Raw genomic sequence first — 17,460 nt, 5'->3', positions numbered from 1 at the left:
CCCCCCCCCCCCCACACGCTTGCAATTTTAGCGATGCTGAAGAAGAGCATTCTGGGAGAGACATGCCTTGGTTTTAGCCATACATGCCTGCCCTAGAAAGAGAGGGAGAGTGCGAAAACTGGCGCTCTCCAACAGCACTCTCCCCCTCAAGGAAAATTCCAGCGAATCTTTAACAATTGAATCTCCTTCACATATAATCCAGTCATCTCTCAAACCAGTGCTGGTTCCCCAGATGGGTGAGTCCCTGCTGAGCTCCCCATAGCCCTTGGGTCCCCTGGACATACGCCCCATTGGTTTCCAGAACGAGACTTTGTTGGGGCCTCATCTGTGTGGTGTAGGTCCCCAGGGTCAGGGTACCTGATACGGAGCACAGACCCCTCACTCCTCAGGGAGGAGCTCTGAGCCTGTGAGAGCCTTCCCTATTGTGGGTTGCTGCACCCTGGGGTGAGGGTTTTGGTAAGACTATAGCTCTGCCTTTCCCACCTGGCTCCATGGGGCCATTTTCCCCTCATTGCAAAGGAAGCTGCTCAGCTAGTTTTCAGCTCTTTTCAGGTGGGAGTTATCGCATAGATGGTGGTAGATTTGGTGCGTCTGTGGGAGATGAGTTCAGGGTCTTCCCGTGCCACCGCCTTGGGCCATCCCCATGCATACACAATGGAATTCAAACTATTTAAAACAACCAAGCACACTTATATGAAATTGCAATGCACTGTCAACTAATTATGCTAATTTATAATCAAGTTAGAAAGGGAAACCCCCCCAAAGCCCTCTCTTCATGATGAAGCATATGTCAACTGTATTGTTGCCAAAGGCATTTCATTTCTATATAAAAGCTGTGAGGGTTATAAATAAACATGTGTGCAAATCACCTAGCACAGCACGTGGGGCACATAGTAAACGCTCAGCAAACAGCGGTCACAGTGGTAGCAGTTGCTATTAGTCCAGCAGGGTTTATGTTTGGCTGCCAGCTGCTGGCTAGGAATGGATTTTAAATCGTGGAACTCCCGTTTCTCCAGAAAGAAGTGAAAATATATCAGATGTTGGGCCTTCGCTGGCTTTCTGATAGGAAACCCCATTGGGCATTCAGTTAAACTGTCTTTCAGTTTTGGGGTGCCAATTTTGTAAACTAATGTTTCTTTACATCATAATTCCCAAGGCTCTCCTTCTTATTTTTCCTCCCTACACAATATACCTAATAGTAAAGTCCATAGACAAATTCCACATGCAATTTAATTTGACATTTCTTTTGTCTCTGAAAATTGTTTTGCTTTGCTTATCTGCCATGTTCTTCGTTAATAACGCTGATTCCTGAAAAACTCTTTTATAGGAGCCTCTTACATTTTCTGATCCTCTTTTGCAAAACTTACATAGAAGGAAAGCCATCATCTATGGACGTTGTCTACTCATCCAATTCAGTATCATTCCTAAGCCTGAAACAAAAAAAGGGGAAAAGAAATCAGGCCATGGACAAGTGAGAATTCTTAGAGTCTGAGTATAGTTAGTTCCTCATCCCCAAAACACTGGTACAGCACAAAGGCAAAAATCAATATTATGATGTGTAAAAGGGGCAAATGGAAGATAGTAAAATTCATCTTTATCCATTTTTGTCATATCGGTACACGGTATTTTGAGACCAGATTTATTACGTATACCGGTAGAATTTTTCTATACCAAGATATACACGAATAATTCTTATTAAAATAGGACCACACCACAGCAATGGTTTGGCAGCCTGCTTTCTTTTTACTTAGCACAGCACACTTCTGCATGCCATAGCTGTGATGTTAGACCGTGTTTAAGGATGCCATGTGTCTTTTTCTAAAAAGTGGCTGTGGGAAATACAAATTGTTATTGTTACCTTGAGGGTTGAGAGCTATAATATTGTGTTTTTCATCTTTTGCTGTTTAAATTTTTTTTTTTTTCCAACGTTTATTTATTTTTGGGACAGAGAGAGACAGAGCATGAACGGGGGAGGGGCAGAGAGAGAGGGAGACACAGAATCGGAAACAGGCTCCAGGCTCTGAGCCATCAGCCCAGAGCCTGATGCGGGGCTCGAACCCACGGGCCGCGAGATCGTGACCTGGCTGAAGTCGGACGCCTAACCGACTGTGCCACCCAGGCGCCCCTCTTTCGCTGTTTAAAATCAGACTGTGTGTTAGGCTAGACATCCATTTGGTAAAAAGAAAATGGTTTCCCCTGCTTTTGAGACCATGTACATGGTGGAGCTGAGGCAGGAGAACAGAGGTTTCTTGGGAAAGGCCCTTCCCCTCTACTCTAGGCCACACAAGGGTCGTTCGTATCTGTGATTTGGACTTGGTTCTGTATGTGAACAGAACAGTGTATGACAGTTTTTATTTGCTTTCTTAAAGGTGTTTTCTAAGGCAGATTTTAAACTCTTTAATGAAAGGCAAAGGGAAATAATTAAGTTTGTGTTACAGTTAGCCAAAACAGGATATTCGTGACCAATATGCAGATTTGTTATAGATGAAACACGAGTTATTAATTTAGTCTTAAAAAAAAGAAATTAGGATACATAGAGGGTTATAATATATAGCTAATGGCGGTAACAACAGCTAACGGCATGCATGGGGGAGGTGCATAGTGTTGCTAAATAAAAAGAAAGCAGCCTGCCAAATTGTCTGTGTAGTATGATCCTACGTCGATGAAAATTATTTGGGTATATCTTGGTGTAGAAAAATTCTATAAGTATATACAGTAAGCCTGGTCTTTATGTATATATTAACACCATTGAATAGTGTAGACGGGAACTATGGCATACTACTTGTAGTTTTCAGATAAAAACACTTGACGAGTACAACTCTCCTGAAACCACAAGAAGGAGCCTTCCTCAGATTTCATCTAAAATAATACACTGATTCTGAGCTGAATGTGCATATGTGCCGGTTTGCTTCGAAAGTCATTATGAATTTGAAATGCATTCAAATAAAACGCTCTGATTACAAATTGTTGTACTTACTGTCTTATAGATGAGCATTGTGTGAGTCGCTGTAACTCCCAGAGCTGCATGTTAGTCCAGGAAGAGGAGCAGTATCTACAGAGTGGAGACCAGCAACTGGCTCGACATGTGTTGCTGTGTTTACTTCTCATTATTGGCCTGTTTGCTGTAAATGTTTCTTCTGATTTTGTTTTGGGGCCATTTCTTTAAATGTTTGGCAAAGATTTTATTCAGGCATCTGGGAGAAACTTAGTTCCCGCTTCGGGGCGTGGCAGCGAGGCCAATCTGAATCCCCATCTTGAGCAGTTTGGTGGGGAAGGGGGCAAGAAGGATTCACAGCACCCTGTCACCTAAATGGCCCAACAGCCTATGTTGCTTAGAGTCATTTCCTCATTCTATGCTCTGAACCTAGAATTTGGTAAAACTGGGTATCTCCACGCTGTGTGCAGGGCCACTCAGTGACTAAATGCCTACATGGCCTCCCAGAAGATAAACTTTTAGAAAGAATTTTTAATTACGAAAAGAGCATAACCACTTCATGCCGTAGATATTTGCACAATCACTGCCTTCTCTTTTTTCAGACATTTTTCGTGGTTCTAAATTGTACCTAGAGATTTATACTCTGCTTTGTCACTTGTGTCAGTAATTTTCTTTTTGCTACATAGTTGTTCGTAACTGTTACTTTAAATGGCTCCTCAGTAAACAGTAGAGGAGATACATTATAATTTACCCAACCACTTCCTTATGGATGATTATTCCTAGTTTTTCCAAATGCTCAAATAAACATCTCCATGCAATATTTCATTATGATAGAGTCTCAGACTTGGGAAACCTGGATCAAAGAGTATAACGATTTCTGTGCCTCTGGATGCATTCTACAAAATTGTGTTCGGAAGGAGTAGTATAGATTTGTAAAAGGACTCCCACCAGCACTGAATGTTATGAATTTTATTTTTTTTTAATGTTTATTTATTTGAGACACACAGAGAGAGAGAGAGAGAGTGGGGAAGGGGCAAAGAGAGAAGGAGACAGAGAGCTTAAACCCACGAACCGTGAGATCATGACCTAAGCTGAAATCAAGAATCGGGTCCGTACCAACTGAGCCACCCAGGCGCCCCTGAATGTTATGAATTTTAAAGTTTGATAACTTTATAAGTGAAATATAGCCCTTTATTTTCTAAATGCGTTTCTTTGATTACTAAGGGATTTTAAAATCAGTTTTATGTCCTCTTGTGTGAATTATCATTTATTATATAATTCTTTAAGATGGTTCAAATGTAACTTGCCTGGGTCCTCCCTAGATGGGAGATGGACCATATATATAACCAATGAAGAAACCTTTTTACATTGGGATGTTCATTACATAGAATGCTGTCAGCCAGCACCATTTTAACTGCTGTTTAAGAACAAAAATCAAAAAGGGGCACTGGGGTAGGTCAGCTAGTTGGGCGTCCGACTTCAGCCCAGATCACGATCTCCTGGTTCATGGGTTCAAGCCCTGCATCGGGTTCCATGCTGACAGCTCAGAGCCTGGAGCCTGCTTTGGATTGTGTCTCCCTCTCTGTCTGCCCCTCCTCTACTTTCCCTCTGTCTCTCTCTCTCTCTGTCTCTCTCTCTCAAAAATAAATAAACATTAAAAAAATTATTGAAAAAAAAGAACAAAAATCAAACAGTAAGAAATGCTGCCAAGATCTGCTGCTTAGTGATGTGATTGTTTTCATTGTGTAGAACTAATTTTAAAATCAGTCCTGTCTTAGGCTGGTTGGCAGTCCTGATATATTAAGTAAGCTTCCGTATTATGGCGCATGTCTTCTTGCTTCGGATCTGATCAAATTAGATGCTGTTTGAGTGACATCTGTCAGGAGGAGAGGTTGAAACCTCTTGTTCAAAAGACAAAGCCTCTATATTCTCTCGGTGTTTTTCCTTTTAGTCTCTCCCCCTCCCCCCAATTATTAAGCAGATAAGTTATTGTACTGTGTTCTGGATAGAAAGAAATGATTAGCTAGCTTCATTTTAAAATACTATTTTCACCTTCCTTTACAGAATCTTTCCAGTTGTTTATGGTGGCTATTCAACCAAGAACCTGGAAGGCTATATGTTGAGCTACAGTTTTTCTGTGCTGTGTTTAACTTTGGCCAGGTATTTATGTACTGAGAACTTTGAGGGCTTTTTTGTTTTCCTGGATGGGTTGTTTGGGGGGTAGTGGTGCGGATGTTGTTGTTTTCTTTTAAATCAAAAGGGTTTAGTTGGTTCGCCAGCTGCCGGCATGCGTGACAGCTGACAGCTGCATCCGATCTCCATGTTGGTTCTCGTCATCAGAATGCACGTTGAGTGTTTCAGTCACAAACACCAAATCGTTTTTTGCTTTGGTTTTAAAATGAAGAGTGATCAGTTAAGCAGGGACAAGATGTCCCAACTTCTTTTGAAACTTTGTTATGGTCTTAATAAGTCACTTTGGGAAAAAGACTTCCCTTCTCTGAGTCCCTTAGTCGAGTCACTTAAATTGATGAACATCATTTCATTTACTTGTTGATGTTTCTCGAAGGATAGGTGCTTAAATCTTTGTTAGAAAATCATGTGATGGATAAATACATTTGGGCCAGGGATCGTAGTTACCATTCCTTGACAGTCTAAATGCCAACCATTATTAAGGGTTTTACATTAGTCCTCTTACTGAGACGTCACAGGAACACCAACCAAGTGACATTATCATTCCCAGTTTTAAAAATTAGGAACTAAAATTCCATGAAGAACTAATATGATAGGTGCCGTTGTCTTTATGTCACTAATAAAATGGATATTGAAGAATCAATGACATTTTACATATTGGGAAAATATTTTTATGTGAAAATTCAAAGTGTGATTCTGTTTTCAATCTCTTACTTTTTAATAAAGAAAGAGTATTAGTCCCACAGATTAAGTATCAGGTTGAAAAAAATAACTGGTTTTGCCTATTAAACCTGAAATAATCGACTACCTGAGTCAGTTAACATTTATTAGTAGACATTCCTGCACATTTTACCCTAACATTAATTTCTTGAAATATTTCCAGTTTGTTTTGCCATGATGGTGGGGGCAAAAAGACTACGTCTAGATAGATAAGTGACCTAATCAGTTTATTACAGACTGGCTGGAGTATCCCAGGCTACATGAATCTAAGTGAATCTCACTTTGTGAATCTAAGATCTGATTTTTGTACCCAGGAACTATAAAATCCTAGGTTCAGAACTCGTAGTCTCACTCAGCCTTTTGATTTCAAGAAGCCCACTCCAGGCTGTCACCCCAGGACTGGAACTGAGAAAGCTTCACAAATGAAGAAGCTAATGCCAGGAATGTTGCATTTGAGATGATGCCCCCATAGCTAATGGCCCAAGCGTTTCAAAGGAGAGAGAGAGAGAGAGGGAGAGCTATACAAACACTCCCCACCCCCTCCCATATAGGTATTATAGTAAGGTCATTCCTTTTTGGCTGTTTATAGTTTGGGGGTGAAGCAAGGCAGATCCTTCTTGCAGTATATCGCATTGTCCACCCTACCTCCCACCAACCTGCACTGAGATCCTTAACCCACTGTGCCTGGCAAATGGCAGTTGCCAACCTTCTGTCTCCCCAGGCAATTCCAATCGTCCTTACCTGTGGCCGCTTTCTGGTGCCAGTTTTCCTCATCACCCCCAAATCCCTCAAACCCTTTCCCTAAGCACCTAGCCAATTTCATGTCACATAAAGTTTGTTCAGTGACTTCACTGTAATCAGACACTATGTAATTCTCTACTTGCTGAAGTGTTAACGGAAATATAATAAACACTGAAGCACAACGGGAGATCACTTATTTTCTTTTTTCAAAAGGGAAAACAAAGACATGAAGCTCTTAAATGTTTTCGTTTTTCTTCAGTGAGCTAGAATACAGATGTGGCAGCTCAGCCCTGGGTTAAGTCAATGATCCAACCTAACTAGTAGGATACATGACTAAGAAGAGGCAGCCAAGTATCATACCTGCCTCCAGACACTGAACTTTAAAGGACCTGCCTTGTGTGGTCCATTTAAAATACTGCTCTAATCACTCTAGGTTAGCTTCCCCCAGCACTAAACATATGGTGGCTTCCATAATTCCTCAGTCTTAACATTCTGCTGTTGAACTCATGACTGTAACCTTTCTTCTTCCATAGGGATTTATTTCCTTTGGCATCTTTGGATTGGACAAACATTTAATCATTCTACCTTTCAAAAGAAGGTAAATTTAGTTTTGAAATAAATCTATATCTGGGGACACCTGGGTGGCTCAGCCGGGTAAACGTCCGTCCCACTTTGGCTCAGTTCATGATCTCATAGTTTGTGGGTTCGAACCCTGCGTCGGGCTCTGTGCTGACAGCTCAGAGCCTGGAGCCTGCTTTGGATTCTGTGTCTCCCTCTCTCTCTGCCCCTCTTCTGCTCATGCTCTGTCTCTTTCCCTCAAAAATAAACATTAAAAATTTTTAGAAAGAAATCTATACCTGTAAAAGTAATGACAAGGCCATTCTATTAACATACTGATATTTTTAAACCTATAGTAATTGCTAGACCACAGGAAGATTAAACCAAACATTGTGTTGATACACACATTTGTTGTAAATAATTGCAGAGAAGGGGCACCTGGATGGCTCAGTTAGTTAAAGCCTCCAAATCTTAGTTTCAGCTCAGGTCATGATCTCACGGTTCATGGGTTTGAGCCCCGCGTCAGGCTCTACACTGCTGGTGCAGAGCCTGCTTGGGATTCTCTCTCTCTGCCCCCTACCAGCTCGCACCTGTTCTCTCCCTCTTTCTCAAGATAAAGAAAAATAAACTTTAAACAAATAAATAATTGCAGAGAAAACTTTAGAAAAACTCTTATTACTCCCACATTGTCATTTGCATTTCAACGAGAATTGATGGGTGAGAACTTCTTTCTTTTTTTCATGTTTATTTATTTTTGAGAGAGAGAGAGAGAGAGAGAACACCAAGGGGAGGGACAGAGAGAGGGGGGCAGAAGATCCAAAGCGGGCCCTGCACTGACAGCAGAGAGCCTGATGCAGGGCTCGAACCCACAAACTGTAAGATCATGACCTGAGCTGAAGTTGACCGACTGAGCCACCCAGGTGCCCTGATGGATGAGGACTTCTATCTATGCCATTAACTACATAAAGTAAAGTGAAACGTGAAAAATATATTTAGGAATGGAAGTGGTAGATTGTGCATCCCCAAAGGTCTGTATTTGACAATATAGATTCTCCTTTGACAATAGGATTTCTCTTTCTATCAAACTGACAATTTATAGAAAACTCAAGTCCCTTCTTTCTAAATTGTTTTTATTAGCTTGGTGACGAGTTTCTTTGGATTCAGATTAGTAATTTCTTTAAAAGAAATAATGAAATGGGAATTCTGCAACCCAGGAGTGGAAGGAAGGGGGAGGCACACATCTTTGTTACTCTCATTTGTTTTCAAAGTCAAACACAGTAGAAACTAGAAGTGCTAATGGAATTTATCCTGTCCACTACCTGAAAAGTGCCCAGTATGTGGTCACCGTTCTTTCTTCTACTTCTTTTTTGTCGTCATTAACATCATCACATTATTCAGATATAGTTGCTTCATTTCATGAAGGAGGAAAAACGTAAAAGGAAAGTCATTGAACTTAGTTATCAGCTCATAATGTTGATCAGTTAAAATGGTCAACACATGTATCGTCTGAGCTGGCAGAAACAGAATGATGCTGTATTCCAGAGCCCAGTATTTGTCTCTCTGGTACTGAAATTGGAGAATGATTAAATAAAATACTTGATCTCTGTAAGTTATTTTTGCCACTTAAAACAGTAGAATGTAGAATAAGGAAAGAACTTTATTTTTTTGGTAGAAACTGAAATAGATCAAATATGTTTGGATGGCTTATAAAATGTTCAAGTCTCCACCTGCTTGGACCAGGAAACCAAGTGCGGGTTAGGTCTTTGCTTCGGACACTAACAGCATCTGGATGTTGTCGATGACCGCTTTGGAAGAGCTGTGTCGATGGGGTGATAAGCAGGAAGGGGTTCTCTCTGAGTGCTTTTCATTCCTTAAAAGTGACCTCCTTAAATTTTGGCTTTTAGACTTGAGTTCCTGTGGAATAATAAAGATACAACAGACAACAGGGGTTCTCCTGTTCCTGAGGAAATAAAAATGACCTGTCAACAATTTATCCATTATCATCGTGATCTGTGTATCCGAAACATTGTCAAGGAAAGAAGGCAAGTACAAATTCTAGATAATTATATTTTAGATGATTAATTTTGGTTTGTAACAGGCTAAGTAATATGGTTGTAATTAACGATATGGTTGTTTTTTTTTTTTTTTTTTCAATAGCACAATTACATGTAAAAGTTAAAACAGTCAGTTTATAGTTTAAGAAACAGCATATACTGGGGCACCTGGGTGGCTCAGTTGTTTGGGCGTCGGACTTTCAGCTCAGGTCATGATCCAGCCCCATGTCGGGCTCTGTGCTGACAGCTCAGAGCCTGGAGCCTGCTTCAGATTTTGTGTCTCCCTCGCTGTCTGCCCCTCCCCCACTAGCACTCTGTGACTCCCTCAAAAATAAATAAAAACGCTTTTTAAAAAAATTTAAAAAGGGGCGCCTGGGTGGCGCAGTCAGTTAAGCGTCCGACTTCAGCCAGGTCACGATCTCGCAGTCCAGGAGTTTGAGCCCCACGTCAGGCTCTGGGCTGATGGCTCAGAGCCTGGAGCCTGTTTCCGATTCTGTGTCTCCCTCTCTCTCTGCCCCTCCCCCGTTCATGCTCTGTCTCTCTCTGTCCCAAAAATAAATAAACGTTGAAAAAAAAAATTTTTTTTAAAAATTTAAAAAAAGAAACAGCATATACTGGGGTGCCTGGGTAGTTTAGTCAGTTAAGCATCCAACTTCAGCTCAGGTCATGATCTCACTGTTCGTGGGTTCGAGCCCCGTGTCGGGCTCTGTACTGACAGCCTCAGAGCCTGGATCCTGCTTTGGATTCTGTGTCTCCCTCTCTCTCTGCCCTTCCCCTCCCCCTGCCCCTCCCCTCCCACCACTCATACTGTCTCTCTCTGTCTTTCAAAAATAAATAAATGTTAAAAAAAATTGTTTTAAAACAGCATATGTAAGATTCTTACACTTTTTAGAAGTTACATAACTTCCAATTTCCATATAAAATGTGAAAACTAATTTAGAATGAAGGAAAATGTAGTAAAATATTAACATTCACTTCATGTTGGCCGTTAGTGTCTCTCACAAAACCAGGAGATACACTGGATTTAGAAGTGACTTTCTATTCTCTGTCTCCTAGTGGTATGTTATTTCATATTATTAATGACATTGTCAGGAAAATGAAATGAAATTTGTCCTTTTATGTCTATAGCCACAAATTTGAAATTGCCATTCAGGATGATATATGTACACATATCCTATGCCACTATATTTGTTTAGAAACAGGTAGCCTGGGGCAGTTAGTGGAAAGGGGACTCACTGGGCACTGATACTAGAAGTCAGCTCCTGAATCTGCTACTTATTAGCTATGCGACATCATTGGGCAAGTTCAGTTGTCTAAACCTTAATTTTCCTCTTCTTTAAAATTAGATAGCATGTTTTTGAATCGGATAGCAAAATCTGTACGAGGGTCCTAGCCCGGTTTCTGGAAATGGTAAACTATGAAGAAAAGTTAGTTAAAGAGCCAAACAAAATTATTTCAAAGTTCCACTAATGGACAGTTTCAACAATTTACAGTTGCTTCTTAAAATTAAAGGGGGGCTCCTGGGTGGGGTGGCTCAGTTGGTTAAGCACCTGACTCTTGGTTTCAGCTCACGTCATGATCTCACGGTTTGCGGGTTCGAACTCCGCCTTGGGCTCTGCGCTGACAGCATGGAGCCTGCTTGGGATTCTCTCTCTCTCTCTCTCTCTCTCTCTCTCTCTCTCTCCCCTCTCTTTCTGCCCCTCCCCTGCTTGTGCTCTCTTTCTCTCCCTCAAAATAAATAAATAAACTTCAACAAATAATAATGAAATGAAATGAAATGAAATGAAATGAGATGAGATGAGATGAGATGAACAAAGGGTGCTCCACATCAGCTCTGCCAGGCCCACTGTGATTGCGTAGGTGGGAAGCATGGCGCTTGCAGTTGGCAGGCTGCCTCGCGCCCAGACGGCCGAATGGGCGCTGGCTGGTAGTGGTGCTGCCCTGTGACCTGTAGGGTGGCACATTCTCTGCCACTCTGTGCAGTTCCGTGGGCTGTGGTTGTAGCTGCCTGATCAGTCATCAGGAAGCAAATATTCTCCAGTTGGTGGCAGGGGTATAAGGTGTTGGGCTATAAATTAAAAGTCAGCAAGCAGGGAGAAGGATCAGACAGAGGTCATAATATTCCAGGTGATGTTTGTAGTTGTAAAGCATAAATTAAGATATCTTATTACTAAGCAAACTACTGATGTTAAAACATTTTGACTTACGTACTTGAGAAGATCCTTCATGGATATTAGCCTCTTCTCTAATTTCTATGTGAAACTCTATATTCATTAGTGGTTAAACGCTTGAAAATTTTTGTCACTTACTTCTCATCTCGTCTTGATTTTCATCCACTGTTTCCTGTTGTCAAGCACTTTAGGTTTTACAGCTTGACTGATGCTTGTGGACAGATTCATGTTGTCTATTGCATATTTGTATGAAAATATTAAGAGTTCATTTAATTGCTTCTTTCACACTTCTCTTCCTCTTGTTTATTTATTCGTACCTGAGGCACCCCACATTTGCATTAGGAAGACAAATTTTAAATAATCAAAAAATAGATTCATAATCAAAGCACATTTTAAAGACCTTAGATTTATGGCAAGACAGATCACACTTATTCTTTCCTTCCTTCCTAATGCGCCAAATTCCTGACAAATATCAGTAAGATTGCCTTGCTGATGAAGGCAAGAAGAAAGACTATTTGTGGGCAGTGTGATAAACAGAAAATAATGAAGTGAGATTTGAGTAGTTTAGTGAAAGTAGTCACTTTTTAAGAGCTCGTAAAAACGTATCATTTAATGTTCCTGAGACTATTCAATTACTTATTATACCTAAGAGTATATCATAAAATAAGTAATATTCAACTGTCTACAGAATAGATCTGGTTATAGCCAGCCAGCTACTATAAAAAAGAATGCTTCTTTGTAGATGCATTTACATTGTCTCCTTTTTTTTTTTTTACGTTTCTGTTTTCACAAGCATTATCGGCATTTTTTTTTTCCCTGGTGGGTCTTTCTAGGGTCGGATGAGTTAACAAACCCTTTATATTCAGAAGAGTTTCATTCCTGCCACACTTTTAACTATCATGCTGTGTTTCCCTGTCTCCTGTTTTTCCTTGCTTGTCCTCTATCATGCAGTGCTGATACCAGGTTTACAGAACATATGGGTGAATCATTCCTTTGACATACAGGTGTGGTGCAAAGACGTCTACTGGGACCTTCTGTGGCTGTGACCTGGTGAACTGGCTCATTGAAGTCGGCCTTGCCTCCGACCGTGGGGAAGCTGTGATATATGGAGACAGACTGGTGCAAGGAGGAGTCATCCAACACATAACCAATGAGTATGAATTTCGGGATGAGTACTTGTTTTACAGATTTCTTCAAAAGAGTCCTGAACAGAGTCCTCCTGCTGTTAATGCCAACACTCCCCCACAGGAAAGATATAAAGAGATCGAGCATTCATCCCCATCCCCTAAGACCTAAATTATGAAGGAGACAACCCTAGGCCATATTCTGGCCCCAGATCTGTTTCTTATTAGCTGTCTGACCTTGGGCAAATCGTAACCTCTCTAAACCTCAATTGCCTCTTCTGTAAAATTTGACGAGGTGTGTTCCTACCCCATGCTAACATTCTGTGACTTCGTGTGTTTCTAAAACACACAGGAAACTGACAGGAAAAAGAGAAAACCAAATCAAAATGTAAAGTTCTGATAATAAATATGATAATTACTATAAACTAGTTATGCCAACATTTTAAAACATTGCTCCCCACAGCCGTTTGCTATCATTTCAAGACGAACATCCAATTTATTATTGCTTTAAATTGCCAAATTTGGCAGGTATATTGCTGGCAGGAAATGGACCTTAAATTATGACAACTTTGCACTTATTGATAGCACCTCCTGAAAAAGAATTTTAATGATTCTGATAAAAGACCTTCTTATTCTATTTTCCCCATTTTCTTAACAAATAGTACTCATTTAAAAACTAGAAGCAATATTTTTTTAAAGTTCATCTTTTCCTGCTTTTCTATCCAAAGTACTAATCTGTGTCATTAGGAGACGAATAAGAACCACCATAAATATTATCTCCAAAATCCATCCACAGAGGTATAATCTTTAACATTTGTACTGCAAATAATTTCAGCAGATTTGTTTAAATTTTATCAACAAATCTGTTGCCATGTATCAATTCTGGTGTTTGCATAAAGCACCACAGTGCAGAAGGATAGCCCCATTCCCTTCTTCCCTGCAGTTAAAGAGAAAAAGCTATATAGTTCAAGCCAAGATTTAAAAATGTTAAGCCTAACACCCTACTTTTACATCTAGAATTTAGTCTTCTTAAAGTGTCCATGTATAAAAAATCTACAAACTTGAAAGTTATTCAGTGTTGCCCTCCGATAAGCTTTATCTTCAGTAAATTAAAAAGAGATCTATTCACATGACCTTTGAACCTCTACTTAATTATTAGGTGTCAGTGCTGGTTTACCTTATTTAAACTATGTTTCTAGTATTTATTTTTCTCATACTTTTAGTGTGTCATGTAAAAGCCATTTAGAAAATAATTTATAGACTTAAATCATTGCTCTTTTAATGCAACAAATATGTAATTTTTTAAAAAACCTGCATGGAAGCCTAGTGTATTTAACAAGTAAATTACACTTTATTGTGTAGTATTAACCTGTACCAACTTTACGTTACGATTAGGGAATGGGGATTTTTTTCAGCAGAAATGTCTTGCTGCAAGACTTTTTTTTTTTTTTTTTTTTTATGACCACATTATAATTCTCAGAACGCTCAGGAGTAAGCATAAAGCTTCATTGTTATACCAGGAGACTTTTACAGTTACAACAATACGGATATTAATTCACATGCATGCAGGCAACTCAAACTGGAGAATTTGTTTTGTGAACAAATCATACTACACCTGTTCTATTATTTGCATGAAGGGAATAAGCAGCATCTTTTTCCATGGGAAACACTAAGAGAAAACCCTGGATCAGAATGATCTGCGGTTTCAGATAACAAAGGCTTTTAAGGGATATTTTTAGGGTTATGGATATGCTAATTTTATTAAATGAAAATATTTGTAACTTTTACTCTCACTGACAAAGCAAGTTTCTCAATAAAATACCTATTTTAACTTGCATTGCCAACATCTTCTTTGAGTAATCTGAAAAACGCAGAAGCCATCATAGAGGTCTTTTCTGTAAGTTTTCACTGTTTTCTTAAATGGGTCTCCTGAGATTGTTCTGTTCTTCATGACCTTCTGGGATCTATCTGCACAGGGCCTTGCCCAATTATGCACTCAGTAAGCACTTTTTATTAATGAATCAATAGGACATTGGAGTCCTTTTCACATATTTCATAATTTTTAATATGCAAGGTCACAGCTGGGAAAATTATCTGATAGAATTTTGATTAAAATCTATCTAAAATCTTTTAGGTGCCTGGCTGGATCAGTCGGTAAATCAGGTGACTCTTGATCTTGGGGTCGTGAGTTTCAAGTCCCATGTTGGGTGTAGAGATTACTTAAAAAAACAAATCTACCCCTTTTTGGCTAATATTCAATACAGTCAGTTGTTCTTTTCTTTGTTCTGAATAATTCCATGACTAGCTTTTGTTTAAACTTCAATATTTTCAGAATAAGGTAAAGTGTGCTTGGCATTTTAAGAATAATGACTAATGACAGTTAGTTTCTAAAAGCAAGAGAGATGTGAAACTATTATTTTACATGTTTGCTATACAGAATAGTGTTTGCCCCATCAATTCTAATATGATGTTAAATATTAAATTACTTTAGACCACTGGGCATAGGTAGTCAAGTGATGTCTGATGGTTGGAAACACAGTTCAGGATCAGAAATATCATCACCATTCTTCAGGAAAATGTGGAATGATAAATTTCTATGATTGGTATGAGAAAAGCCTGAAGTAATTAATTAAGAAAAGAACACACTCACTCTGTAGAACCTATTTTTCATAAATGGTACAAGTAGGAACTAAATTTCCAAAATTCTAGGCTGAATAATTATTTCTAGGGTAAAATTTTTGGTTGATCAACAAAACTAAAAGCCTACTGAATGGAAGAAGATATTTGCAAATGATATATCCAATGAAAGGTTAGTATCCAAAAATATATAAAAGAATTTATACAACTTGACATCAAAAACCAATCCAATTAAAAATGGGCAAAGACATGAAGAGACATTTCTCCAAAGAAGACATACAGATGGCCAACAGACACATGAAAAGATGCTCAACAGCACTCATGATCAGGAAATTGAAATCAAAATCAAAAGAGATGTCACCTCAGACGTGTCAGAATGGCTAAAATCAAAACACAAGAAACAACAAGTGTTGGTGAGGATGTGGAGAAAAAGGAACCCTCTTGCACTGTTGGTGGGAAGGCAAACTGGTGCAACCACTGTGGAAAACAATATGGAGGTTCCATAAAATATTAAAAACAGAGAAAAAAATTAAAAATAGAACTACCATATGATCCAGTAATCGCACTACTGGCTATTTACCCAAAGAATACGAAAACGCTAATTTGAAAGGATGTGTGTCCCTGTTTATTACAGCATTATTTGCAATAGCCAACAAGTGTCCATTGATAGATGAATGGATAAAGAAGATGAGGTAGGGGCGCCTGGGTGGCTCAGTTGGTTAAGCGTCTGACTTTGGCTCAGGTCATGATCTCGCAGTTTGTGAGTTTGAGCCCCACATCGGGCTCTGTGTTGACAGCTCAGCCTGAAGCCTGCTTCGGATTCTGTGTCTCCTCCTCTCTCTGCCCCTCCCATGCACATGCTCTGTCTCTATCTCTCAATAATAAATAAAACATTAAAAAAAAAAAAGGTGTGTGTGTGTATACACAATGGAATATTATTCAGCCATAAGAAAATGAAATCTTGCCATTTGCAACAACATGGTTGTATCTAGAGAGTATAATGCTAAGCAAACTAAGTCAGAGAAAGACAAATACCATATGATTTCATTCATATGTGAAATTTAAGAAACAAAACAACAACAAAAAAGAAACCAAAAGACAAACTGTTAATGATAGAGAACAAACAGATCATTTTCAGAGGGGGAATGGGGGTGGGGGGGTGGGTGAAACAGGTGAACGGGATTAAGAGCATATTTACCTTGATGAGCACTAAGTAACATATGGAATTGTTGACTCAGTCTATTGTATACCTGAAGCAAATATAACACTGTATGTTGACTGTACTGGAATTAAAAATAAAAGTTTTTTTGGTTGAAGATTAATATATAAATTGATGTTTTCAACAAAGATCAAACAAACTAGCTTTCTCTAAAGTACTCAGCTTAAGGTTCCCGGCTAGCTCAGTCAGTAGAGCATGAGACTCTTAAAGTACTCAGTTTATTGGTTATTCCCTTGGTTTATTACATCATGGTAAATAATAAACCATACCATTGAAGGATTAACCAAAAAAAAAAAAAAAAGCTTAATTTCAAAAAAAACTATACTTTTTATTCCTAAGAAACACCTGAAATTTAAGAAAACCTTACATTTTCAGGGTGCCCGGTAGCTCAGTCAGTTAAGCGCCAACTTCAGCTCAGGTCATGATCTCACGGTTCATGGGTTCAAGCTCCGCCTCAGGCTTGGGCTCTGTGCTAACAGCTCAGAGTCTGGAGCCTGCTTGGGATTCTGTCTCCCTCTCTCTCTCTCTGTTCTTCTCCTGCTCACGCTCTGTCTCTCTCACTTTCTCAAAAATAAATATTTAAAAAAAAGGAAGTCTTAAATTTTCTAAAATATACTATAAGGCATTAATTACCCACACAATTACCAAAACCCAAATACCATATTGGATTTACATAGTGAAAGTCTCCTAAACTTTCTTAATTAATTCACATATCCTTATAATAATATCAGTCTTTAGGGAGTTGTTATTCCCATTTTGAATATGCAAAAAAGCAACAGGTTGACCTGAGACTTAACAAAGGTTACCAAGTTGTACAGATAGATTGTCTAAATAATTTGCTCAACTTTACAGAGGACTGGGTACATTATTTGCATCAGCACTTCAACGTTCATTTAACAGATATTTATTGAGCCTCTAACTTGTGCCAACACAATGTTGAATACTGAGCACACAATAGTGGGGTTTCTAACCTCATAAAGCTTCTATTTTACTGTGAAAAACAGATGTGAAACATATAATTACACTTGTGATCAGGATCACATGTGGCTCTGAGAGTACGTAACAACAGACTTGACCTTGTGGTATGGGGGAAACATCCTGAGGAACTCCT

At 39.2% G+C, this 17,460-nt stretch overlaps 1 protein-coding gene across 3 annotated transcripts in view; it reads left to right on the top strand.

Annotated features, from left to right (window-relative positions):
• GPR155 (G protein-coupled receptor 155) overlaps window positions 1-14,330 on the top strand; it is a 49,300-nt gene extending 34,970 nt beyond the window's left edge. For 2 of the 3 annotated variants that reach the window (XM_040475426.1, XM_040475427.1), the window contains exons 12-16: window positions 2,988-3,124; window positions 5,000-5,095; window positions 7,120-7,184; window positions 9,049-9,186; window positions 12,374-14,330. In XM_040475426.1, coding sequence (XP_040331360.1) covers window positions 2,988-3,124; window positions 5,000-5,095; window positions 7,120-7,184; window positions 9,049-9,186; window positions 12,374-12,665 — 728 coding nt within the window. In that variant the 3' untranslated portion in view covers window positions 12,666-14,330. Of the gene's footprint in view, window positions 1-2,987; window positions 3,125-4,999; window positions 5,096-7,119; window positions 7,185-9,048; window positions 9,187-12,320 lie in introns of all 3 variants that reach the window. The other variant, XM_040475428.1, reaches the window with a different exon arrangement.
• The last annotated feature ends 3,130 nt before the right edge of the window (window positions 14,331-17,460 follow it).

This window comes from Herpailurus yagouaroundi, unplaced genomic scaffold (assembly GCF_014898765.1).
Source record: "Herpailurus yagouaroundi ecotype Mexico unplaced genomic scaffold, PumYag 140, whole genome shotgun sequence".
Taxonomy (NCBI): Eukaryota; Metazoa; Chordata; class Mammalia; order Carnivora; family Felidae; genus Herpailurus; species Herpailurus yagouaroundi.
Note: the sequence above shows the minus strand (reverse complement) of the source record. Positions and strands in the feature narration are given on the sequence as shown.